The sequence below is a fragment of the Phalaenopsis equestris genome, unplaced genomic scaffold (assembly GCF_001263595.1).
Source record: "Phalaenopsis equestris unplaced genomic scaffold, ASM126359v1 Scaffold000151, whole genome shotgun sequence".
Taxonomy (NCBI): domain Eukaryota; kingdom Viridiplantae; phylum Streptophyta; class Magnoliopsida; order Asparagales; family Orchidaceae; genus Phalaenopsis; species Phalaenopsis equestris.
Genome location: NW_018164593.1, coordinates 1,124,837 through 1,149,267, shown reverse-complemented (window position 1 = coordinate 1,149,267; position 24,431 = coordinate 1,124,837). Strand labels below are relative to the sequence as shown.

Here is a 24,431-nt window from a genome sequence, read left to right as displayed (position 1 = left end):
CTATTTATTTATTTTTCTTATATCTTTTGATGAAATTAATTGCTTGATTGGTGTAGCACATTGTGTAAAAATAAATCTTCTTGGCTTCAATATGGAGAAATAATTTTATTTTGGTCAGGGTTAAGATAGTGATACACAAAAAATATATGTATTTTTAGACTCATATTTTATACTCATTTTGGTGATATTGCACTTTAATAGAAGGTATTTTTATGTTTTCTTGCAGGTTGTTGAATTTTAGAACTTATAGCAAAAAGGATGAAATTTGGAGCAAAAATGAAGAAGTTGAAATTTGTTCAACGCCAACAGCGCCATTTGACAGAGAGGACGAATTAAATTGCGGGAAACTGGCGCCGACGGTACCAATGTCGGTTCAGCCCATATTTCTAGAAGATTCGACGAATTTAGATGCTTTTTGAAGAGTTTTTGGAGGCACCTATTGGAGAACCGACTCTAGGCTTTATTTGGGGCCAAAATTGATCAGAAAAGTGACTCTTTGACATCTCACGGCCCAATTCAACCTTCTATGCATCACACATTCTTCCATTTTCATTCCACACCATTTAGAGTCCATTGTTCTTATAATTTAGAATTTTGTGGTGAGATTAAGTGTGAACTCTTCTCTAAGAGTGTTGGAGAAGGAGAAAAGTGAGAGATTTATTCTTCCTACATTTCCTAGAAGAGACTACAAGGGATTTGTTTTAAAAAAGAGTTTCATATAAGTGTGTTTTATTTATTAGTGTTGTATGAATTTTCTTTTATATATGAAATTTGTGTTTTGTTGTATCTTTCTCATGAAGTCTGCTGAGATATTGTGAAATGAAGAGATAATATGGATGGGCAGATATTAAAATACAAAATAAATTGTGATGATTTTTCTGTGATGATTTTTCAACTCCGAACTTAATTTACTTTTCGATCTGGTTAATTGAATTGTTAAAATATGTTATGAAACAAATGATCCGTGAAATGGAGTATGAGTTCTACAACATAGTGAGGATCACATTTAATTTCGTGAAGGAGAACTTCGTTCATGGAATTAAGTGCAAATAAATAGGAAAATATACTTTATTGGGTGTAGAATTGAAGAATTTTTAGGGTGATAGACTAAAATCCTCAATTCGGTCTTAGAGTTTAAAAACTAAAGCGAGAGTTAGCCTTCAGGTGAATGGAAGTGGGAGCCAATATCCTCCTCGCCTAGCCACGGATTTAGGGACTAAACCTGGGATTAACCAATTATTTTCTATAACATTGTATCAGGGTAAAGAATTAAAACTACTCCTATTTGGCACAATACATATTATAACTATTTATCTCATCTCATTTTACCAAAATCTATTATAACTTACCAAAATCTCTCATTTTACCAAAATCTTATTGTAGTGGGAAAGATGTTTTTTTATATAAGAAATCTTCATCACATAAGCATAAACATAGTTTACTAGTTTAATAATTTAGTAGTTACTGTTTAAACTGTAAATTTCAGTATCATTTTAGTATTGCTATTAGTTAAATAATTTAGTTTTGATAACATCTCAACATTCAAAATTAGTGATAGTAATTTCGTTTTGACTTTCTCTTAATTTCCTAGTAAATTTATCATTTCAAATTTAAACCTTCCTTGTGGGATCGATATTTGAGGCTTAAATAGATATTTGGGGCTTCAATAGAAAGGCCTTTATGACTTGATAATGATATGTATACTTGTGTAGAATCCCAACATTAATTGCCTATAATTATATATAATTTATAAAAATATTGCATCAAGTTTTTTTGCGTCGTTGCACAACGGAGTCAACTATATAATTTTTACATAACTATATCAAATTTGGGATCAGATAGGTGCCTTCTTTATCCACTTTTATGCGAAAGGAAAATTTGAGCATGTTCCTTCTTCAAAGTCATTTCAGTAGCAGGCAATACCACCCTTCAGTGAAAGATTCTTTAGTTTTTGTAAGAAATTTGCATCTTCTCCCATTAGTTGATGTTCCTATCTTTCTTTTCTTTGGAGTAAATATCTCATACACTCGGTTGTGTGAAGTCATTCAAAGTTAACAACATTTTTCTATAATAAAAAATGTGCTTTATGTTGTGAAACATGTGCACTGTGGTTTTGTTATGTCATTGAAAACCAATTAAGATCCTTATAAATAAACCTCACTAATAACTGGGCTCTCTTCTTGGTTTTATAGACTTTAAAAAGAAAGCTTTTGCATCCCTGAAAAGAGTGAAATGTTTGTAGCCCCACTTTGAAATGATGATCACACTTTATGGGTTTGGAAAATGACAGATATTCATTGTCCCTTACTATATTATATGTGGATAGGTATGAGCAGATTTGGAACAGAATAACAATTTAAAATGTACATACACTCACATGCTAGTGCAAATAATAAAAATGGTACATTCAAAACTTGCATGTACAAGTGTCTATTTTTACAAAGTAACAAGTGTGTGTCGTGCTTAGTTGTACCATGTTGTCCCCTTAATGTTGATTACTCTTGAATGGTTGGTGTGCTTAATTGTCTTTTGATTGCCGAAAAATTGCAGTGGTGGAATTTAGTGGTGTAAATGGCATCAATGTCATTTTAATGCTTGTTTTCATCTAGTTATTTGTTCCACTTATCTAACTTACACTCCACTCAAATCTTATGAACTTACATATTTAATACATGTGCTTTAAATTTTGACATGAATGTCACATTGTCTATGCATGAAGTTGTTTATACGACTTTTATGGACAAATGATGTTGTAGAGATATTATGGATTTGCCTTAATTTTTCTCACATTTCTTTCTAGTAAGTATAGCCAATTTTTAGTTATTATATATTTTCTTTTTAACATTGTCTGATTTGCACTTATTGCCTTCATAGAATCCAAATACTACAACTCCTACGTTGATCGAGCTCCCTGCATGACATCGAGTTATATTGATGATAAATGGGTCGGTGAGCTACTACTAGGACATCTCATTTGGTTCAATAACATGTTCCAAATGACAAAAGTCATATTTATTGATCAGCTTGATGAACTCCAAATATATCATAGACTGCACGACTCTTCAAGAACGATAACAAGAGAGGTGTTAGCAATAGCCTTCTACATTTTATCACATAATGAATCCATTAGAGAAGCGATGGAGTGATTTCAGCACTCATCAGAGACAATCAACAAATATTTCTCAATGGGTTTGAAAACTCTGGTTAGTTTAGCGACAAAGTTAATTAAGCCCAAGGATACAACATTCGAGGCAACTCCAATAAATATCATAAATAACCCGCAGTACATGTCATTCATTAAGGTAATTTTTTATATCACATAACATTCAAAAGTCAAAAATAAGTTACATGACATTTACAGTTTTAACATATCTGACAGAACTGTATTGGAGCAATTGATGAAACCCACGTGGATGCACGAGTATTCAGTATTGAGAATGTCGCATACATTGGACAGTGTGTAGCGCCAATACAAAATGTGACGGTCGTCTGTGACTTCAGCATGTGCTTCATTTTTGTGGTTGGGAAGGCAGCATGCACAACAGTCGTATTTTTTTCTTTTATGGCACGAGACTGATGACACGACTTCCTGCATTGGGTTTTTTAGTTTGTTACCAATTACGGTATTTCGACAGGTAAATATTATTTGGTTGATGTTGGATATCTTTTACAGATGGGGTATCTAAAGCCATATCCATATACAAAGTACCACATTCATGATTTTGAAAGATACAACAGTGTTGCCTGTGGTAGGATGGAAATGTTTAACAAAAGACACTCTTCCTTACGCAGTGTAATTGAAAGAGCTTTTGGGGTGTATAAGAAAAAATGTGTCATACTACGTGATATGCAGACTTACCCATTTTCAAACAAGTGCAGATTATGATTGTCACGATGGCGATCTACAACTACATTCGACGATATTATTCTAGGTCGGATGTGGACTTCACCCTGGTTGATGACGATCACATGCAGGTCCTGCAAGAAACATTTGAATTTCATATAGGTCGGTCTATACCACAGATAGAAGTGGGATCTCAGGAAGAATACACCTAAGTTGGTGAAGGTGTCACGGAAATGGCTGCATTAAGAGAGCAGATAACGAACGAGATTGTTTGATGTTGGACGGACGTCTCTTATTTATTTTATAAACTCTATGTATGTTTAATGTCACTTGTATTATGGAATTTTATGGTTTTACATTTTTCAATTTTTAGTATTCCATTTGGGTTTTATTTGTTTTATTTTGTGAGCCTGTGGGATCCATGATGAAACTTCTAATTATTTGGGTTCTTCTAGATGGCCAGTTGGTTTTGTTTGTTAGTGTTGCATGTAAAATCTTAATGAAGGAAACCTAGATCCTCTCTTTTCTTGGTGCATTGGTTTAAGAGGACCTACTAGATGACCTTTTTTGTGATATGCACATGTGGCATAGGACGTTGGTTTCCCCTTGGTGTTGCATGTGAAATCCTAATGAAAGCAACTTATATCATCTCTTCTTTTCACTGCATCGATTTATGAGGACCTACTGGATGACCCTTTTTTGGTGATATGCACATGTGACACACGACGTTGGTTTCACATGGGTTAAAAGCAACCAAAAACTCTTTTTTTTTACAATGTATGTTGTCTTGATGTAGTGACAGACTCATTAGTTGGTGTGGTTAGTTCTCAGAGACCTCACACTACAATTTTCCCCAAGTTGTACTTTTTTATTTGATACTATTTTCGTTAATTTCCATTTTCTTGTACATTTTTTTCGTTAGTTTAATTTTTTGAGCTGACTAATGTTTTCTCTCCTTCATGTCTCAAGAAACATAAGTTCCAGGAATTCAGGACCTCCCGACGTGTGTTCTGTCATTGTTGACTACAGATTACCTTATTGATGTCACGTCGGGCACACAGTTATGGGAGACGGTTCTACATTTGCCCACGAAGTATCACAGAGAGGTGTGTTTTCTTCTGATGGGCGGACAATTCGCTAGACTCCACTGACAATAGTGATCGGGGTTCGATGGTATCCCTAGATGATGGTGTATCGATTGACATACACAATCTCAAGTCTAAAATTAATATTATCATAATTTTAATTTTCATTTAATGATTTTTTTATCAAATTTGATACTCACTGTTAAGTGATGACTGATTCATCTATTTTATGTACTGTTATGTATTAGTTTTGTATTTTTGCAGTATCGAATATACTGTCAAGACAGTTCTGTTACAAACTACATTACTTAATAGGGATAAAATGATTATTTATCCACAAACAGCTGCAAATTAGTTATTTTCAATCATCTATCTCAAATAACTAGCTAGTTTATCTGGCTAAGCTGTTGATCAACAAATTATTCAATAAGCTGCAACCGCCCCAAATAATCCCTTAAAAATATTTAACAAATGTTTAAAACAATTATTTTAAAATCAATTTAGGTGTTATCATATAAATTTATTTAGAAAAATACTTTATTAAGAGAATAATAAATGTGCCATGCTTGTTAACTTTTTTATCTACAAGAAAATCTAACCACAGAGTAATTATGAGAGAGTTATTTATCATCTCTTAATTTTTACCATACTTTCTGATATTATATAATACATTAAAAATTTTATCCTCTTAACTTAAATAATTAATAAAAATTTAATAATAACTATTTTTTAATTTTATAATAATAGTTATAATAATTCTTTAAAAAATTTCAGATGATAAGAATTTTAAATTTAAATAATCATCACCTCTTAATTTTTAATTTTATCACCTCTATTTTAAGTTCTAATTCCACCACTACACAAGCCATGCATACCACATAAATGTAGGCACAAAATAAAAATAAAAATAACAATAATTACATACATACAAGACAATTCTTCTATATTTTCAAACCTAACATCAACTTGCATATCTAATTTATAACACATCAATATAATAAATTTATGTATGAAAAGATATATTTCATTTTTAAAAAATAAATCATAATGCTACACTTCTTACGTGATATTAAAGATTTGAATACCATATATGTAAATACATAAAATTTGAGCAGCATGGATGTAAATGCCCGAAATAAAATTGACAACAAAACTAAATAAAATAAATTTGCTACTACAACATTTTAATAAATCATAGATCATTACTGTTGTTATTGAACTTAGCACCCTTTTCTTGGAAAATATTTGTCAGAGGTTATTTAGAGGATAGACGTCGGTTACATCCGCGTTATACCCCATGTAACCTCCATAACTTATCTGCACCTACCGGAACTACAGAAGCGCGAAACTTATTTGTAGGTTACATTACAGGAGGGTATAACACGAATATAACCCCCCTATACCCTCTAAATAACCTCCCGACGTACGCAGCTCTGCGTACGTCTTACGTACGCAAATATTTTCCCTTTTTCTTCACTTGCATCCCATTAAAGCATAGAAATAGAAAGGAATATTAATTACCTCGTACTGAAACCTTAATTAAAGCAATATCAACAAAAAAGAGAAAAAAAAAATGCATATCTTTCCACATTTTTAATAAAATTATAGTTTCCACCCTAACATCCTCAAGTGCAAAATCAGATCTATGGATCTAAGTTATTTCTATGATCCAGTAATGCATCAAAATGGCAATTTGTAGTTTTACAACAGCCTGAGCGAAATCAAAGCTCTAAGAACAATTCCGGGTAAATCTGCAAAATATATATTCTACTCCTTCGAGGTTATAACCAGCAATCCCAGCGCCCCAATCAGCAAGTACTGCAGCACAGAAAGAAGATTTTCAGTATTTTATGAAAGGAAAGCTTCAGAAGTCGAAAAAATATTCTCTTTAGATAATTGGATGAAAAAATTTAGCATGTTGCTAATCCCATGTAATTTCCTATCTATCGAACGGTTGGAAGACCTATTTGAGCTTTTGCAAAAGGATTACTGCTTAGGAAGATTACTATATATACCACTCAAGTCTTATGTCATATATCTAACGCATAAACTTCAATTTTTATATATACTTAATATATATACCACTCAAGTCTTATGTAATTATATATCTAACGCATAAACTTCAATTTTTATATATATGCCACTTTAACCATCCATGAAAATGTGTATATCACTTTTAAAGAGTTAAAATAGTGGTATTTTTTATGTGATATGAAAGATTTGAGTGTTATAAATGTAAAAAGTAAAGTTTGGGTGTTAGATATGTAAATAAATAGGAATTGAGCGGTGAATCATCAACCAATGCTCCAGAGGCTTAAAAAGAGAACAAGCTGGTCCAAGGACAAATGAGAGCAAGGATGGGGGTTGCAACAAGACCATTCTATGATGTAGAATGTCATTAATGGAAAATTTTTTAATTAAAAAAACCTTGCTTATTTTGTAAAAACAAAATCAAATCCCCTGCCTTCACATCACAACAAAGGCAGACTAATCACAGCTTAATTTATGTGCATTCAATTATAATTAATTTTTTTGTAAGTGTATGAAAATTTAGGACAAAATACAAGCACAAGAATAAAGGGCATTTACATATATACCATCATGTATTTACAAATCTAACACCAAAACTTTACTTTTTAGATTTATGCCACCCAATCCTTCATACCACATAAAAACTACAAACATTTTAACTTTTTAGAAAGTGAAAGACTTTATGCATGGGTAAGGTGGTATGTACATAAAAATTTGAGGTTTGAAGTTTAGTTGTTAGATATGTGCAGACCTGGGAATTGAGTGGTTTATATGTAAATCTTCCAAGAATAAAATAGCCAATGGCAAGTATATAATATCAAATTTTAAGTCAACTAAACTACAAATCTGGCTGTCGGCATCTTCAAACAGAATAAAAACAAAATATATCTTGCAAAATAATTATGAACTTCTATGAATGATTCCATACCTTGATAATTGGCTTTTCAGTCATTATAATTGTAACCCATCCAACATATGGTAAGAACCTATAAGCATAAATAGCTTTAAAGGAGGGTCCACGCAGCTAAGAGAATAATATAGTAATATCAAACTATTTACCCTACAGCACGCCCCATTATATGATGTTGCTGAAGCCAAAGTTGACCATGAGCATAAAGAAGTCTGTCGTCACCGAAATTGTTATCACCTGCAAAATGGGTCAGCTATAACGTTTGACTGAAAAATTTTATAAGAACGGAAATCTTATATGGGCATTTACATTCATACCACTCAATTTCTATGTATTTACATATATAACATCTAAAGCATTTATACCACCCAAAACTTTCATATTGCGTTAAAAATACCTCTATTTAACTTTTGAAATGTGAAATACATCTTTTCATGCATTGATAAGGTGGTGTGTACGTAAAAAATTGAAGTTTATGTGTTAGATAGGTAAATACATAGGAATTGAGTGGTATGTACGTAAATCTTCCTATCTTATAGATGGATGAATACTGCGAACAGTCCAACGACAAATACACAAAAGATAGCATGGTTGAAAAAAAAGAGTAGAACGGCAGTCACAGGTTCAATGTCAGAGGAGAGATTCTACACTCTACAAAAAGCTAATTTTCAGTCCCTGCCGCATCTAAAAGGGGTTTTATAGGTATATGCATTAAAGTAGTTTAACTTGATCATAACCATTATACTGGAATTTATTTTAGAATATCAGAATAATTGAATATTCTCCTCTTGATGTGGTCTTGTTCCCTCTCACGAGGAGAGTAGTTCTAATATTATTTTCGAGTGTTACACGTCTAACACCTACACATTCATATTTACAAGTAGCACCATCACCGTCTGTTTAAAAGTGAAATACACCTTTCCGTGCATAGTTTTATGACATGGAGGTATCATAAGTATGAATATCAAACTTTGGGTGTTTGACATATAATCCATAAGAATTGTGCTGTATGCATGTAGATTTTCCTTTCGTTTATGCTGGCCATATTCTATGGCTTCTTTTATAGACTAGAAAACAGAATTCATTATGATCTACAACCTCAAAATACTGAATGGTCAAAATTTTCAACAGTTTACCAACGATCGAGCTTATGTCAGAAATGATGATAGTCAAACATAGCCATTATAAAAGCAAACACTCTTCAAATATCACACCAATGAAAATAATCAAATATGCTCTACATGTTATAAACAACCGTTACAAAAAGTAAAAGACAGTTTAGAAAACTATTATATAAAAAAGTAGATCTCTTCTCAAGCTATTAAAACAATCAATGAACTCTCTGAACGTCTAGAGCTCTAAAAAAATAATGGAAAATTGCATGAAGTTGGGTTTCTAATAGTTTCAATCATTTGAAATTTGAACATGAGAAATACTGCTCTTATCTTAAGGATAGCTAAGTTCACACACACACACACACACACACACACACACAAAATAAAAAGAAATGGGCAGAGGCTATTATACGAACCTCGGTCATCCTCGATAGGCCTAAAAATTCGAGTACCACACCCTCCACCAGGGGGAATCGAAAAAATTCGAGTACCACACCCTCCACCAGGAGGAATCGAACCCCAGACAATAGGGAACTTACAACTTGACAAGCAGATAGCAAATAGTTGAGTTGTTGCCAAACATACTACAATGAGAGCAATAAAAATGGTGTGGTTCTATTTCAAACTATTGTCAATATCCATTGTGAGTGGTGTCAATCCATACCTCATTTAGAGGTGGTTGAGGGATATCTCTCTCAACTAACACAAAAAACCACATAGGGTTTTGTGATAGCAAGCGTAGGACTATCAACCTTGAGAGGCTTACCGTAAGCAGTTGTTAAATAGTAGAGAATTTCAAAGTTGAACAGATGTAATTTTAACCCTGGAAACTTTATTCAAACAGGAATGATATGAGACTCCGCTTTTGGATCAAAATCGACAGTCTACTTCAGAATTTTTATAAAATAGTTGTCGATCTTGATAACTTTTTGAGAAAAAATGCGAGTGTAATCGGCATCATGAGATAACTGAATAAGTATATGTCGTCCATCAAGTAATCCAATATTTCAACTGTCTAATAGCTTCATAGCATCAAACTCTTTCCGAATGATCTTCAATTTTAGGTGACCATAAAGGAATTTCCCCACTAGAACAAAACGCCAAGAGGATGAGAGAGTGTTGGTTTCAACCTCAGTGAGAATAAGAGCAAACTTCCCATTTTTTTCCAAGTTTTTTAATGAAAGTGTGATCACCACCACCTTCAAGATCGTCGTGAAAAGATTGAGAAATATTGCAGGACTTGCCAATATAAAAACTAGACTCAGGACCTGAAAGAGGAGCACGAGCGGGAATAGAAAAGTCGTCGGCAAGTGCATTGGCATAGTAACGAACGTCAAGACCATCTCCAAAACGACTAGGCGAGCCGCTAGAAAAAGGCGAGCTGACAGGTGACAGGAGTTCTGCGGCTTTGTCAAGAGGAGAGGAGTCGTAGTTGCGAGCCGCTGTTAGGGCTGTGGCGTCGTGTGAAAGAGGGGAATCGGAGGAGACAAGATCTGTTGTGTTTGAGTCCGTAAGTGGGAGAGGAAGAAGTCGTAGAATTCAGCATCGAAACAAACGACAACGCATGCAAGCCGACAGGATGCTCAGCGTCGAAACAAGCGAACAGACGAAACAGGCAAAGCTGAGTATCGATGAGATGCAAGGCCTATTCCTTCGATTTCTTCTGAATCATACACGACTGAATCTCAGACGACCGAAATCGCCCATTCGAAACATCAGCGGCGTCTATATATATATATATATGTGTGTGTGTGTGTGTGTGTGTGTGACAATTCTTTTACATGTCCTTGCAGCATAACTCCAACTAATCCAAATAAATTTCTCAAAGAGGTGCACTATTGGCTTTTCCAATAAAAAAATCTAATAATCATCATAAGGGAGAGCATCCGTCGTTTTATATGAACCAAAGAAATCAACGAATACTTTTCAATCAGAAGTGTTCATTGGTGTGGCTGGCATAGTTTTCAGCACCTAATTTATTTTTGTTACAGCATAGACTTCTGTTGGGCTGATTTTGTTACCAAATAAACCCAAACCAGAAAAAAAAAAGCAAGCCCTAATAATGAATGTCGTATATGAATTATGGATCTCAAAGCTGCCTTTGCCAGCAAAAACACTTGGATGAGTGGCATGACCTTCAAAGTTGAAAAATTGTGATTGCCTATCCTAAAATCAATCAAAATAAGTTGAGTTGATGTTAGATTAAGCCCACAATCAATCAGAAATTATGCCAAAACTAATCTTATTTGAAAGTTAATTGTTTCCGCATGATGATGCATTATGAATATTAAATTACAATTATAGAATACAGATTAATATTTCAGTTTCCAATTAAGGAGACAAAACCAAACTGTTGATTAGGCCTAGCCTTGAGTGGAAGTTTGGTTTGGTTTGCCACTTTGTAGAACAAAAAGCAAATAATAAGCAACCAAATCTGCCAAATGCATACCTCTATCCACAAAAATTTTAAAAATACTCCATAAAAAATAAATTCTAAATTGCACATACATTCTTTAAATTTGCACATTAACGCCTATTAGGAAATTTCACCATGAGGGGTATACCTCATATGCCTCATGGCACTTGTCTGAGGCATACGCCTCAATCTATGAGGTGTCAAATTGAAGAGGCATGAACATCATTTTTAGAGTTTTAAGTTAATTTATAAACAAATATATTAAATAAAAGTGTATTCTATCTTGTTAGGTTCCTGTCCCATATCGCTTGGCCCTACAGTTAGATGTTAATCTTGATTTGTGGTAGGAGAATTTATTATGAACTTACTTTGACTTCTTAGGATTGATCATCCTTCTCTTAGTGAGTCGAAGATATGTCAGAAACCAAAAATTTTCTTCCTTGTAAAATCCCTTTCAATGTCTCTTATCATTACCCTTCTCAACCCGTTTTCTCCATATATATAGTCATCCCAGCCCTCACCCACAAACCCATGAAATCATTCATAAAATCAATCAATTCCACGCTCCCTTATTGCCACTGTCAAAGGCAAAGTTTGCAATACTTGGACCTCTAGCCATGCATAGAGGTCTCCTTTTCACTAAGACAAGCCAGCAGATCTAACATTACAAGATTAAAAAATCAGCTTAATCGGAATCTTTGTACAAGTCCTGCCAATGGAATAAGATGAGAAGTTTGACATTTTTTGCAAAGAAATGAAAAACGTTCACACTGTTAACAAACACGAATTATTTGGAAAATGATGTCAGAAAAGATATTCATTTTTAACCAAATTTATGCAAACGAAGTCATATAACTAGTACTAACTCATGTTTATCCATAAAGCTATCATTAATTAATTGCTCTTGTTGCAAATAATTTTTTCCAATAGTCATGAATGTAAATTAGATAATTAGATTGCGTTAAAGATTTTTTTTAGTTTACAAAAAATAAAACGAAACTGAAAAAGAAACTAAAAATGAAATAATACATATCCTAAACTCTTGAAACCAAAGCATCTTTGTGGGTAACCTCAGATTTAAAATCTTAATATGAAAAATGTATTTTATTCAAACAACTGAGTGACACCAAGCATATCTAGCAATATTTGTATTTTTATTTTGTAATAAAATGAGTATTTTAAGATGGATAACTAATATTAAAAATTTTAAAAATAAATAAATATGAATTCGGCTAAATCAAGAAAAATGGTAGAACTGATAGATTGCAACCTATGTTTCCAATTCTCCAAAGTGAATAACAACCAAATTTTACAAATTCTACGACATTTTTTTTAAGGGAAATTCTCCTTCATTTGGCCACAAATGAAAAGCACATGATATTATCATATCAAGAACAAAATCTATCATATATTTCCAGAATAAAATAACGAAGGATTATTCTTTATGTTAGGTTCATAGACTAGCTGAAGGTTCAACCACTAGCTTGTCTAATGTTATAAAGTATACAAATGACGATTTGGGTACCTTTGGTGAGAACGTCCACTTCTCCGGTATCTTGCCTCTCATGAACCTAGATTTAAAACAAAAAGACAGATTAAAATATCATAAGAAAAGCAATTAGAGAACAGGCTTTTTCACAAGAAAAATAACAAAAGAATATTCTCAACTAGAAATTAAAACGACAACAAAAATTAAAATATAAGGGAACTTTCTTAATATTGAGAAGATTATAAGCAAAGAAATAATAATACATTTTCTCCACCGCAAAAATAAAAGTCACAGAACTTATACATATGAAAAAAGACGAGATTTGAAATAAAATGGAATTTTCTTAGACAAGACGCAGCATGGCTAAGAAGAAAAATAAGAGGCATTAACATTTATTCCATGGATAAAAGAGTTAGTCAAGTGAGGTCAGGAATACATAGCAAGGCCAGCAGAAAATAACTCGAAACAGAGCAGGAACAGCAAATTTAGATGCAAACTCCAAATTCCAAGCTTTCAAACCAAATGCTGATTCTGATACCGGAGTTTAACCAAAGAGCAGGAGAAAGCCAATATATTGCTCTGAATTCAAATATTAAATCACGACGACACAACATGAAATCTGAAATTGCAACAAACAACAAAATAAACTCAAACTAGGGTTGGATCGAGAGGGACAGCAGTGGTGGGTGGTTGGCGAGAGTTTGGAAGGCGGCGAGAAGATGGAAAAAGGTGGAGGGTAAGTAGAAAACAGCAAAGTGGCAGTTTCCCAGGTTCCAGACAGAAAGCAAACAGCAGAGATTGACGTGGAATGTCTTTCTTGGGTAATGGCAGCAGGGAGGAAGGTTGCGGCTGCAAGGAGAAGGCAGCTAGCAGTGTGAACAGCAGTGGAGATTGCAGTCCAGTGGCAGCGGCGGCAAGATAAGGGAGATCGAGAGTGACGGCAGCGATGAGGCTGGCAATTTGGGTGTGAAGGGAGACAGAGAGAGATGCAGGAAGAATGCGGAAGAGTAGAGGAAGGATAAACATCACCTCGGGAGTGACATACAAACCTGAGCACTACTCAATCCCTTGAACACAACTCTCGAAGGCAAAAGAGAAACTCCTGCGGCAGTCCCGAACAAACACACGACAAAAGCTGAAAACCTAACATGACAAAGCAACATATATATGCCCTAGATAATAAGGAGTGGCCTCACTCCAATTGGATGGCGGTTCCTTGGCTTAGAAGGCCGGCTGGTGCCTTAGAATCTTGGAGCAGTTCGGTCCAGGTGCAGGGACACGATTCCGGCGACGCCCGCGTCAGATTCAAGCAAATGACACAAGAAGAATAGCAAGTCAAATATAAAAAAGTTAACCCTTATTAGAATTCAACCAGCACCACAAGGAGCAAGGTAAACCGGTAATTTCAGAGGTGGTGCTGAAAAAGACCCAAAGAAATCCACCCTTGTTAGGACGCATAGTCAGCAATCTTTTCAAGATGTAAAATCAACATACATGACCTTATAATAAAGCTACACAAAAGCATTTGAAAGCTACAAAAATAGAAGGATAAGTTCAAAACCTTTCATATTTATTTTAAAGGCAAAAGAGCCACTTTAATTTCACCACAGGTAATTGCTTGGCGCCCTCAATTTTTTGATGAAAGGTGACAATTTGTATTTTTATTCCCTTTTTATCCCTCTTCTACTAATTTCACTTCTTATTTTTTTTAAATCGATCCAGCATAACTCCACAAGGAATAGAACAAAAAAAAGAAAAGAAAAAATAGTTGGTAGGTGAAAACGGAGGAAATATGAATTAAAGATCAAGGAAAAGGCTAATAATCTCCTGAGCCAGCCAACTATATCATAAAAAAAAAAAACTAAAGACAACAAAAAAAAAAGATGACATCAAAAAAGAACTCATTTAGATTCCCAATCATCATGAGCCATGCGTTGATAATTTGGGGGATAAGTTTTACGGGTACTCTAGTCATTCATGGCTGATTATATTAAACAGGAGCTATCACAGAAAAGCACAAGTCTTCAATTTACATCAACAGCTAACTGCCCTCTATATTACCACTTGTTTATAGAACCCATTGGTTTAAAGCTGAGAAAGTAAACAAAATAGAGATATCCTACTAATGAGATTTCAGAACAATTTGCATGAATTGACATTTATAGAGTACAATAGGCAAGAGGATACCTTGATCACACGATGAACAATTGGAATCTCACGTCCCTGCATAGGTGCAAAGCCCCATTAGAATCACAAGAATGGTCTCTTACCACATAAAGCACCGCAGAAAATAAAAAATAAAAAATAAATCATTTATAGAGTTCAATGAGACATCGAAAACAAAAATCAAAGATAGCTAATAGCCTCCGTTGCTTTAAAAGTATAAAACTATTATAAAGTTTATTTATATTAGTCATTATTTCACTTATTTAAGATATAATTAACGTAACAGAAGACTGACATTCAAATGTATGATCATGAATTAAGACTTCCATATGATACCATAGGAAAATAATTAAACCATGAAAACTTGAATACATCCTGAAGCTACAGTCAAACTCATCCTAGACCATACTAAAAAGCCACTCCATATTGATTGAGATCTTGTTTGGGATCTTTTTTTTTTGTTCTTTTATTTATTTATATATCTATTTTTTTATTATTATTTTTTTTTTTTGCATGGTATATTCTTTACATGTTTTTATCTTTTTTTTTAAGAACAAACCAACGTATTTTTAAAAACAATCAAAATAATTTCAAGATATTTTGAGTGTTTTCAAAATCAACCACACTTTATTTCAACTTATCAAAAATGATATTTTTCAAATAAAAAATATTAAGAAGGTATATGTAGCTATTACAGAGGTATTTGCAATCAAACTATTCAAAAGGTTTCAACTCTCTGCACCTAAAGTTCTACTAAATTTCAATATAAAGGTAAATGTGCCTCTAAGTTTGCTTAGCCACAGAATATCTCCAACAAATTGAAACTTCAATGTTTTGTTCACGCACAACATGACATGCAACTATCTTCTAGTCATGCATTAAAACTCAAAATACAGTAACTTGGCTTGTTTGCATGGCATATTGCTGCAATCCACATGATTTTAAACAAATACATACATGAATAAAAACAAAATGTGTGTGTGTGTGTGTGTGTTTTAAGGGATTCCGACCATTCTATGAAAAGAAAGTAACAACACCTCAAAAATTCCAACCATTCTATGAAAAGAAAGTAACAACACCTCAAAATTATTTCATATGCAAAAAAGACGACATGCAAAAGTATCATGCCTTCAACAATAGCAGTGAAAGGCCAACCTTTGGATAAATTCAGATGGAGAGAGGGAGAGAAAGCAAACTCTAAAAAACATCAAAAAGCTTATTGTCCACAAACCAATGAACTAGTTTTTTCAGTTACCTTGCCAAAGAAAATTGCATTTTCTACTCTTTGTTTGAAAATCTCCGGATTATAAATGATTCAATGTAATTGTTAACATTATTTTAATAGGTGAATCTTAGGGCTTCACACCATGTCTGGTGGGTAAACCATTTAGGGCAATAGTTTCTATAAGCGCTTGTTACTGAGAGGATATTTGGCCACCTGTAGAGTTCTCGATGCACTCTTAGGCTTCAACTGAGACCTTCCATTTTTAGCATATAACTCACTAGTAGAGTAGCTCAATTAGTCAACCAAATGTAAATTGCTAATCGCATAACAAAAGATGAAAGTCCAGCCATTCCCATCCCAGAACTTGGTCCAGTTCAACTCTTATCACAAAATATTTCTCTTCACCATTGTTGTAAAGATGAATTACTGCTGGCCTCATTTAATTTTAGAGCTTCTCCTGCTTTTCAAAATGAGTCGTCAATCTACCATAAAAGCTACCGTATTAGTTTTTAGCACTTTCCAAGATAATAGTCTGTAATTAGAGATAAATTGCCTTATCGCATATCTTTAACTAGTAGCCATATTGTCTTAACTTGAAGCAGGCGTGGCATGATGCCTGGCAAAGCAAAATGTATCAGACCCCTTTCCAAACCCATCTGCTTCAAATGAAAACAATTTGTATAGCTTGGATTCACGCTAAAATTACATTTATTCATATATTACAATCAACATATTATATTAATGAATTTATATTTTATATATAATATATTATGAAATATACTTAATTACGTATGTTATTATTAATTGTGTTAAGTGAATTAAATCATAAGGAAATAAATTTAATTTTTAAGTAAAAATCATATTATTTTATGGTTTATTATTACTAAGTGTGATGTGTATGGAAGGAAATTATTACATAAGAAGAAATGGAGAAGAGTTAAGGAAATCAAGGTAGTGCCTAAGCAATGTATCCTAGCAAAAGAAACCCAGAAAACCGCACTTAGGCACAGGCCAACTGGCATGGCAACGCAAGAGATAACACATCAGTGCTATCTAATCGGAACTACAACATTTGAGATGTGAAGAAATGGTTCCCAAACCCGAGAGCTTAGCGTCATGGCGCTGGTTTACAGCGCCCCAGAGCCAGGGAAAAAAATAATAATAATAACATCATACCCTTAATAGGTGAATTTTAAACCATGCCATTGATAACAATTTTGTATGTGCATCTAATAGGCACTTTTGTCTATCTTTCATGGTACATATCCAATAAATATATTCATATTGGATTATTTTGAGCAACTTCTAGCCATTTACATTAGGTCCACACATTCATCTTTCTAATCCTTGACAAAAAAAAATTATCAACACATCTAATAGATGTATTTTCTATAATTTGTAATGCATGACCAAGTGACCTAAGCCTATTTACTTATCTTTAATAAATGTTACTTGATTCATCTTTTAATATAATCATTTCTTAATTTATTCATTCTAGTTTTGCCAGATTTCAACGCTCAATTGAGCTTTTCAAAAAGTTTTTTACTACTCAACAATCCAATCATTAGCTGTTATAGAAAACTTTTTCAAAATATGAAATGAATCCAACTTGAAAAGAACAATCTACAACTTCAAAATAGCCCATCATTTGAAAAATGGTAGTTTTACGAAGCTGCACATGCATATTATTAATTACAAAATATTTTAGACATGGTGTGAACCAATGCGCTCATCATATACCAATTACTCCAATGAAAACAGAAAAATATTTTTCCAAAATGATAAATTTAGTAAAAAAGTAATGCAAGATGGTATGGGTTAAAAATAAGCAACTTGGAAAAATAATAAAGCACGTGAAGTCATTACAACAACAAGCCTTTTTTCCCACTAAGTGGGGTCGAAGAATAAAAATCATTAGCCAAAATTTTTTTAGTAAATTAATAGACAACAATGAATCCATAGCCAGAAGAAAGAAGAAAAAAAGGGCAAATCATTCTCAAATATATGAGATAATTTATAATAAATGGAAAATTTTATCTACATTTAAATTCAACATAATAAGCTATAACAAGATTGAATAAATTCAGGACAATGTGTAAATGTGAATTCAGTGCATAAAAGAACCATCATATGACTTACATCAATATTAAACACAACAATTTCTCCAGCGCGAATAGGTTCTTTGCTCATGTGCAGGAACAGTATATCTCCCTGCAATAATATATAGCTTCATTTAATTGCAAAAACATCGTTGAAGGGACATAGATAAAACCTTGCTACATAATCAAACATACAAGAAACATCTAAATTTATTATTCCAGACAGTTATTTAAACAAAAGAAATAATTATTTTGTTTAAGAAAATCATTTAATTAAAGGCAATCTACAATCAGACGAGCAATCCCCTGCTACATTAAGAATCAAGGAAGCTCCCCCTCAAGCGGGCTTTAAATCTCCATCCACTCAAAGCAATTCAATTTGAATAGAATGCCACTACATAGTTAATTTTAGCAGCAACAATTATAAATTAAACCAAGCAAATCAGTTATCCTGCCAACTTTTCTTACAAAACCTGACAAGTCTAGGATTGTTTATGCGCTTTTGTCTAATTGCATGCACAATATCTACACCTTAGAGCAAGAAAGACCATGTCTAGCTAATTCCTGTTGAATGCCACGCATGAACTGAGAGTGACGCTTACATGCATCTTCTTTAAGAGGATAAAATTTGATAGCGTAATTAATAGGACATGGCATCCCTCTTTAAGGAATCTGATTCAATAGAATCTATATAATCCCAAAATTGAAGGAAGAAGAGGCTCAGGGGATAGTCTTTAATGAGTTTCAATGCAACACTTTTCTGCAAATGAGTGGGAAACCAATTACACCATTAGAGTTATGCATAGGCCGTTGATTCTATTACTGACTCTCTTTGAGATACTCCAATGGGCTAAACATTCACACTAATACAATTTTCCTCTAAAATCCATACTACAACAAAAAAAATCATTTAAAAATTCACAAGAAAAATTTTCAGCCATTCAATAAATTTATTAATTACAATGACTAGACCTCCAGATATTTAGCCTGAATATCCATTAAAATATTCTCCCACATTCCATCAAGTAAACAAATAGGATTAGGTTATTGCTTCGTTGCAATCTTTGATAATCCTTCATGATCGTAAGAGCAAATATAATTTTAGTAGAAAAGAAATAAAGAGCTAAGCTAATTAAATTGAAAATTATCTCTATATACGTCAGTTTATTTTTCATTTAACACTTTGGATTGTATTTATACACTACGAAAAAAATTTTGACAGATGATTTAACACAAATTATCTGTTATCAAATTGCTTGAGTTTAGAAGGTGATAGTTCTAATCTAGTATCCGACTGATTATACTTACTGAATTTTTTTCAATATAGTCAAATTAGATTAATTTGCTGACCCCACTTAGTGGGATAGAGGGCTTGTTCGACGTTGTGCTATCGTTGCATTCAAATGAGATCAATATTATACAAATAATGTGGCATCAAACAAATATAATATGAATCTTTTTTAACGGTGATTACTATTTCTCATTCGATAATATTTCAGATACATATAATTCTTAAAAATGTTTTCATATAATATTTTTCTAATCGTGTGACAAGTTGAAAATATATAATATTAACTACAATTTAATTCAATAATTTTTACTAGCTAAATAAGAATATATAATATTAATAATATATAATTACAATTTAATTCAATAATTTTTACTAGCTAAATAAATTGTTCTTTGAAGTATATTTTTATTCTTATATTATAAAGCATTAATATATTTTAGCTTTGAATTTTCTCACCAAATGAACGAGAACTTTGCAAAAACTTTAGCATAAAAAAAAGATTGATAAAATAATAAAAGGATGCAATCTAAATGAAAGATTTTGCATGATGCTTATGAATCTGTGTTGTATGTCGCATTATAGTTCATGCTTCGACAGTCGACACTAAATGCATGAGGCGAAGAAGAAGAAGAAAAAGATTAAGATGACAGTCAAGAGCAACCAGAGTAAATGATGGGAAATAGAGGAAGTAGGCATAGAGAGAAAGAGAGGAGGGGAAAGGAGGAAAGCAACAGTTACATGAAATATTAGAAAATAGAAATAGTGTAGCTAACTAAATACAAAAAATTGAAAGAGGCATATTATTCTCTAAGCAATTGATTTAAGAGATTTGAAATCAACTTTATCAAACAGTGGCGTGAGATTAGTTTACCAGATGTAAACCTTGAATGCTCATGCATTCCTATTCATCCATCAACATGTTAACAAAATAAAAAATTCTACTTTTTTCAAACTGTATAATATTCAGTGTGAATGTTTAATAAAAACAAATAAAATTGTTAAATGTGATAGAATGATAATATTAAGATGGAAATATGACATAAATGAGAATGTGATGTGTAACAATAGCTGGTATAAAAATTTACTAAAGCTTAAACAGTATGATTTAGCTATAAATGAGAATGTTGAGAAGAATGGTAATTGAGAGATTTTGGCTTGCACCGACCAAGACAAGCTAGTATAAAACAAGGTTATGTTTTTCGGGCATATCACACACTAAGCAGAAGGTATATCAATATTGCAGTAGGCATTTAAAATCATGTAAAGGGCATGGGAAAGAGCAAGAAGAGAATAACTGTGATTGGCTACAGGTTGTAAAAAAACACTTGCATAAATAATAAATACCGATTGGGTTAAACAAAGGATGCAAAAAGTTTATCCAAATAGTCAAGCCTAATTATGGTGATGAATAATGTTTATTATAATGACAATAAAATAGTTAGATTATCCTTATTTTTGGGGTTGACAAATATGATGATAAAAATTTAACAATGCATGACTTTAAACAACCTTTTTCTCGCTATTAGCTTGGAGTTCTCATGATGTAATTATGTATAGTACTTTGGCTTCTAAATAAGGACATACACAAGGTATAAGTGCAAGTAAGCCTTAAATCTACAATATTCTAATTCCTAGAGTGAATCATACCAATTGCAGATTGCAGTGAAAAACAAATCAATTTGTTATGAGACCGACCAACTTTAAGTGTTCATATATTCGCATTGACTGAGGTTAAATGTTGTCATATACATATTAAACAATTACACCATCACACGTTATATAAAAAAACTCAACATATTCGCCTAAAAAGAAAAAAAAATATAGCAATCTTACAATGGAAATGTTAATCTTAACATAATCTTAATTAATGAAATATGCTGAATGAAATATAGAAAGGGGTTGAGAAAAGGTGCTTCAAAGATGAGGCGCCATATTAGTTTCCCAAAAGCATGTCATAGAGCATGACAAAATTTCACCAACAATCCTACAAAATGGTATGTCCAACGTTAGGTGCAGCAAGAATTAACATGATTCCTTGCAAAAACAAGTGCTCCATATGCCCACGAAAAACATTTTGAAAAAAGTACCAACCAAATATTAATTCTCAAAAAGAACCATGGAATATAGCATACAAAGAACAAGAGAGTGGCTATAACGTGTAGAGGAGAGAACTAAAAATTTTCTATTGCCACCTTGAATTCAACTTCCATGCACACAGGCAATTTTTTATACTTACAATGATACAAGACCATTTGCCAAGCTCATAAATATCCAAACAGAGAACACTTCAGCGCATGCTTGTGATGGTTTCTAGGAACAAGGTTTGTCTCAAAATCCTATTGCATTATAGTTTCACCAGTGTCTTCAACAATGATCCCCTCTCATATCCGATTGTAAACTAATGTTCTAAAACTTGGAAATAGTTTTAATTCAATAACTCTACGGAATATGGCCCAAGGAACTTAAGCCTCCATAACCCAATTAATAATTTCATCAACTTAAAAAATGACATAAAGGGAAGTCATTATTTGAGTTAATAAATAACATCAATATTAAAAATCCATATTAATCAAAATAAGTCAATAAATAACAATGACCCAAAATCAATCAAATAGGGCAATATAAGGGTAACCTGAGTCCTTCACCAGCATGGGCTGCTAGGCACAAACTCCATAAGGGGGAAAGGGAATGTTTCCTTTGCGATCCAAAAATTCACAAAAATAGTCCACAAAAGTAGACTTTCAAGAGTCTGAAGTGATATTCAAAATATTCAAATTTAAATTCCATTATTGATCTAGCAGATAATGTGAATAAGTCCTAAAAATAAAAAAGATAGACAATATGAGCGATGAGAACACATTTCCATACAAATTGTGCACAGCTGAGAGCAACAGTGTGATCCATAATGAAAGTCAGTATCGATTTGTGTTGGATCTAGTACCATTTTGAAGCTCCATGCACTATGTAAATAACTTCCTAACACAAATGTTGGTACGAACTAGCACATTGGTTTGAGTTCAAACAGTCAACCCAAAAACTCCATTTCTCATCTCTAAGTAGGCTTGGGTTAAAATGCCCAAGAACAAAAAATTAATTTGTCACAAATCTAAGCCAATTCAGTCAAGATAGTTCCTTGAACCTTTCAAGGAAATATTGATTTGATTTAATTTTGATGCTTCTACATCGGAAGCATTTAGCACATATGTCTCTAATATCAATTTGCATCCACAATGAAACAAAATAAGAGGTTGCATATTAGTAGTAGAATTGTTGCTGCAAGTTTGGCGAGAAAGTTGGTGACCAACATCAGAGCAGAAAAAATTTGTGCCTCTCCCCTTCAGGATCATTTCAATGGCCTTATTTTGATTTCCATAATCTTTTCTGATTAAGATATCTGTACACAAGGTATCCTATATTTAGCTAAAATGTCATCCACCACAAAAAAAATAAGAACTGAAACAGTCTCTAAAACAGCATCCTTGTAGAGTGATTTTACACTTGCTTCAGAGATACAGGTTTGTTGCCCTACATAAGTTCATATCATTTTGCAGCAAAAAAAGTATATTTCCATAAATGAATGCTCAACCAATATTTCAATAACAGCAAAATACAAAGCTTAGTGAAACTCACCCTCTTGAACCCCGGTTCCATGCTTCCAGAGAGAACTACAACAACAGGGGACTCACTTCCGGTAACACACATAAGCCCCTTCCATATTATCAGCGCCGAAGTTACAATCATGCCTGCGTACACGGATGATAATCCATCACTGCCAACGTAATTTCGATAAACTAGGAAACAACTGAGATCAACCAACAACGATCTTTACCAATTAAACTTTCTAACCTAAGGAAAGGAAAATTATAAGCTTATGTGCGTCTTTGACAATGGCAAATTCAACAGCGACCAAAAAACAGGGGGATAAAATAATGGATCACCTAACAAACTATATCTACTTCACAGCAAAAACCCTAAAAATCATAATCCGGAGCATTCATCACAGTCTCATGAGTAAAAGGGGAAGATAAAAGGAAAGGACCTAGGCTCACAGCTTGTGTCAGGACTTGCCGGATCTGTAAAGAACGGATGGACTCCAAGTTGTCCCCAATCCACCCCATCGTTCTGCTCTTCGTATTACGCCCTCACTCTCTATGCCTTCTCGCAGATCGACCTCGCGGGCGCTGCGGCTTCGATCTCGCCTCCTTGTCTCATATGCATAGAGGTCATTATGACATTATATCCATTGCTAAAATAAGTAGTAGATACTTGTTATGCTATAAATGATATGGTATAAGTTAATATTTGAATAGTGCATCTTAGCTCAATCAACATTATTGAAGTCTTATCAATTTAGTCTCTATCAAAGGGTCATATTTGTTGGAATTTATGTGAAATATATCCTCTCTATCATTCCTTATAGTTTTATTTTCTAAGTTGAAAGCATGACATAAATGCAATGAATTGACTATGAAGTGGCGGAAGTAGCATTAATAGAAATTATTATGAACTTCATGTTTCAAAGTAATCAACTGAAGGCAATATAGAAGTTGAATATAAACAATTCGCTCAATAATATATAAATGTAAGTAAAAATATGATGTGTGTTATATTAGTATACGAGTAATATATGATGACAATAATGTTAAAAAATACAATATACAAATTTGATGACCCATTTGATCAATTCTGTAGGTATGATATGTCATAATGCTAATTGGTTGGGATGAGCTGTTATTGAGATATGGGACTCTAAATATGAT

At 33.0% G+C, this 24,431-nt stretch overlaps 1 protein-coding gene across 1 annotated transcript; it reads right to left on the bottom strand.

Annotated features, from left to right (window-relative positions):
- Window positions 1-6,484: 6,484 nt before the first annotated feature.
- LOC110021911 (signal peptidase complex catalytic subunit SEC11A-like) lies at window positions 6,485-23,925 on the bottom strand. Its single transcript, XM_020720621.1, has 8 exons — window positions 23,711-23,925; window positions 23,302-23,414; window positions 18,421-18,492; window positions 15,078-15,113; window positions 12,927-12,972; window positions 8,020-8,107; window positions 7,889-7,946; window positions 6,485-6,747 (listed from the first exon to the last, which is right to left on the bottom strand). Exons 1-8 carry the CDS (start codon window positions 23,787-23,789, stop codon window positions 6,697-6,699), a joined length of 543 nt encoding a protein of 180 aa, XP_020576280.1. The 5' UTR covers window positions 23,790-23,925; the 3' UTR covers window positions 6,485-6,696.
- Between the last annotated feature and the right edge of the window lie 506 nt (window positions 23,926-24,431).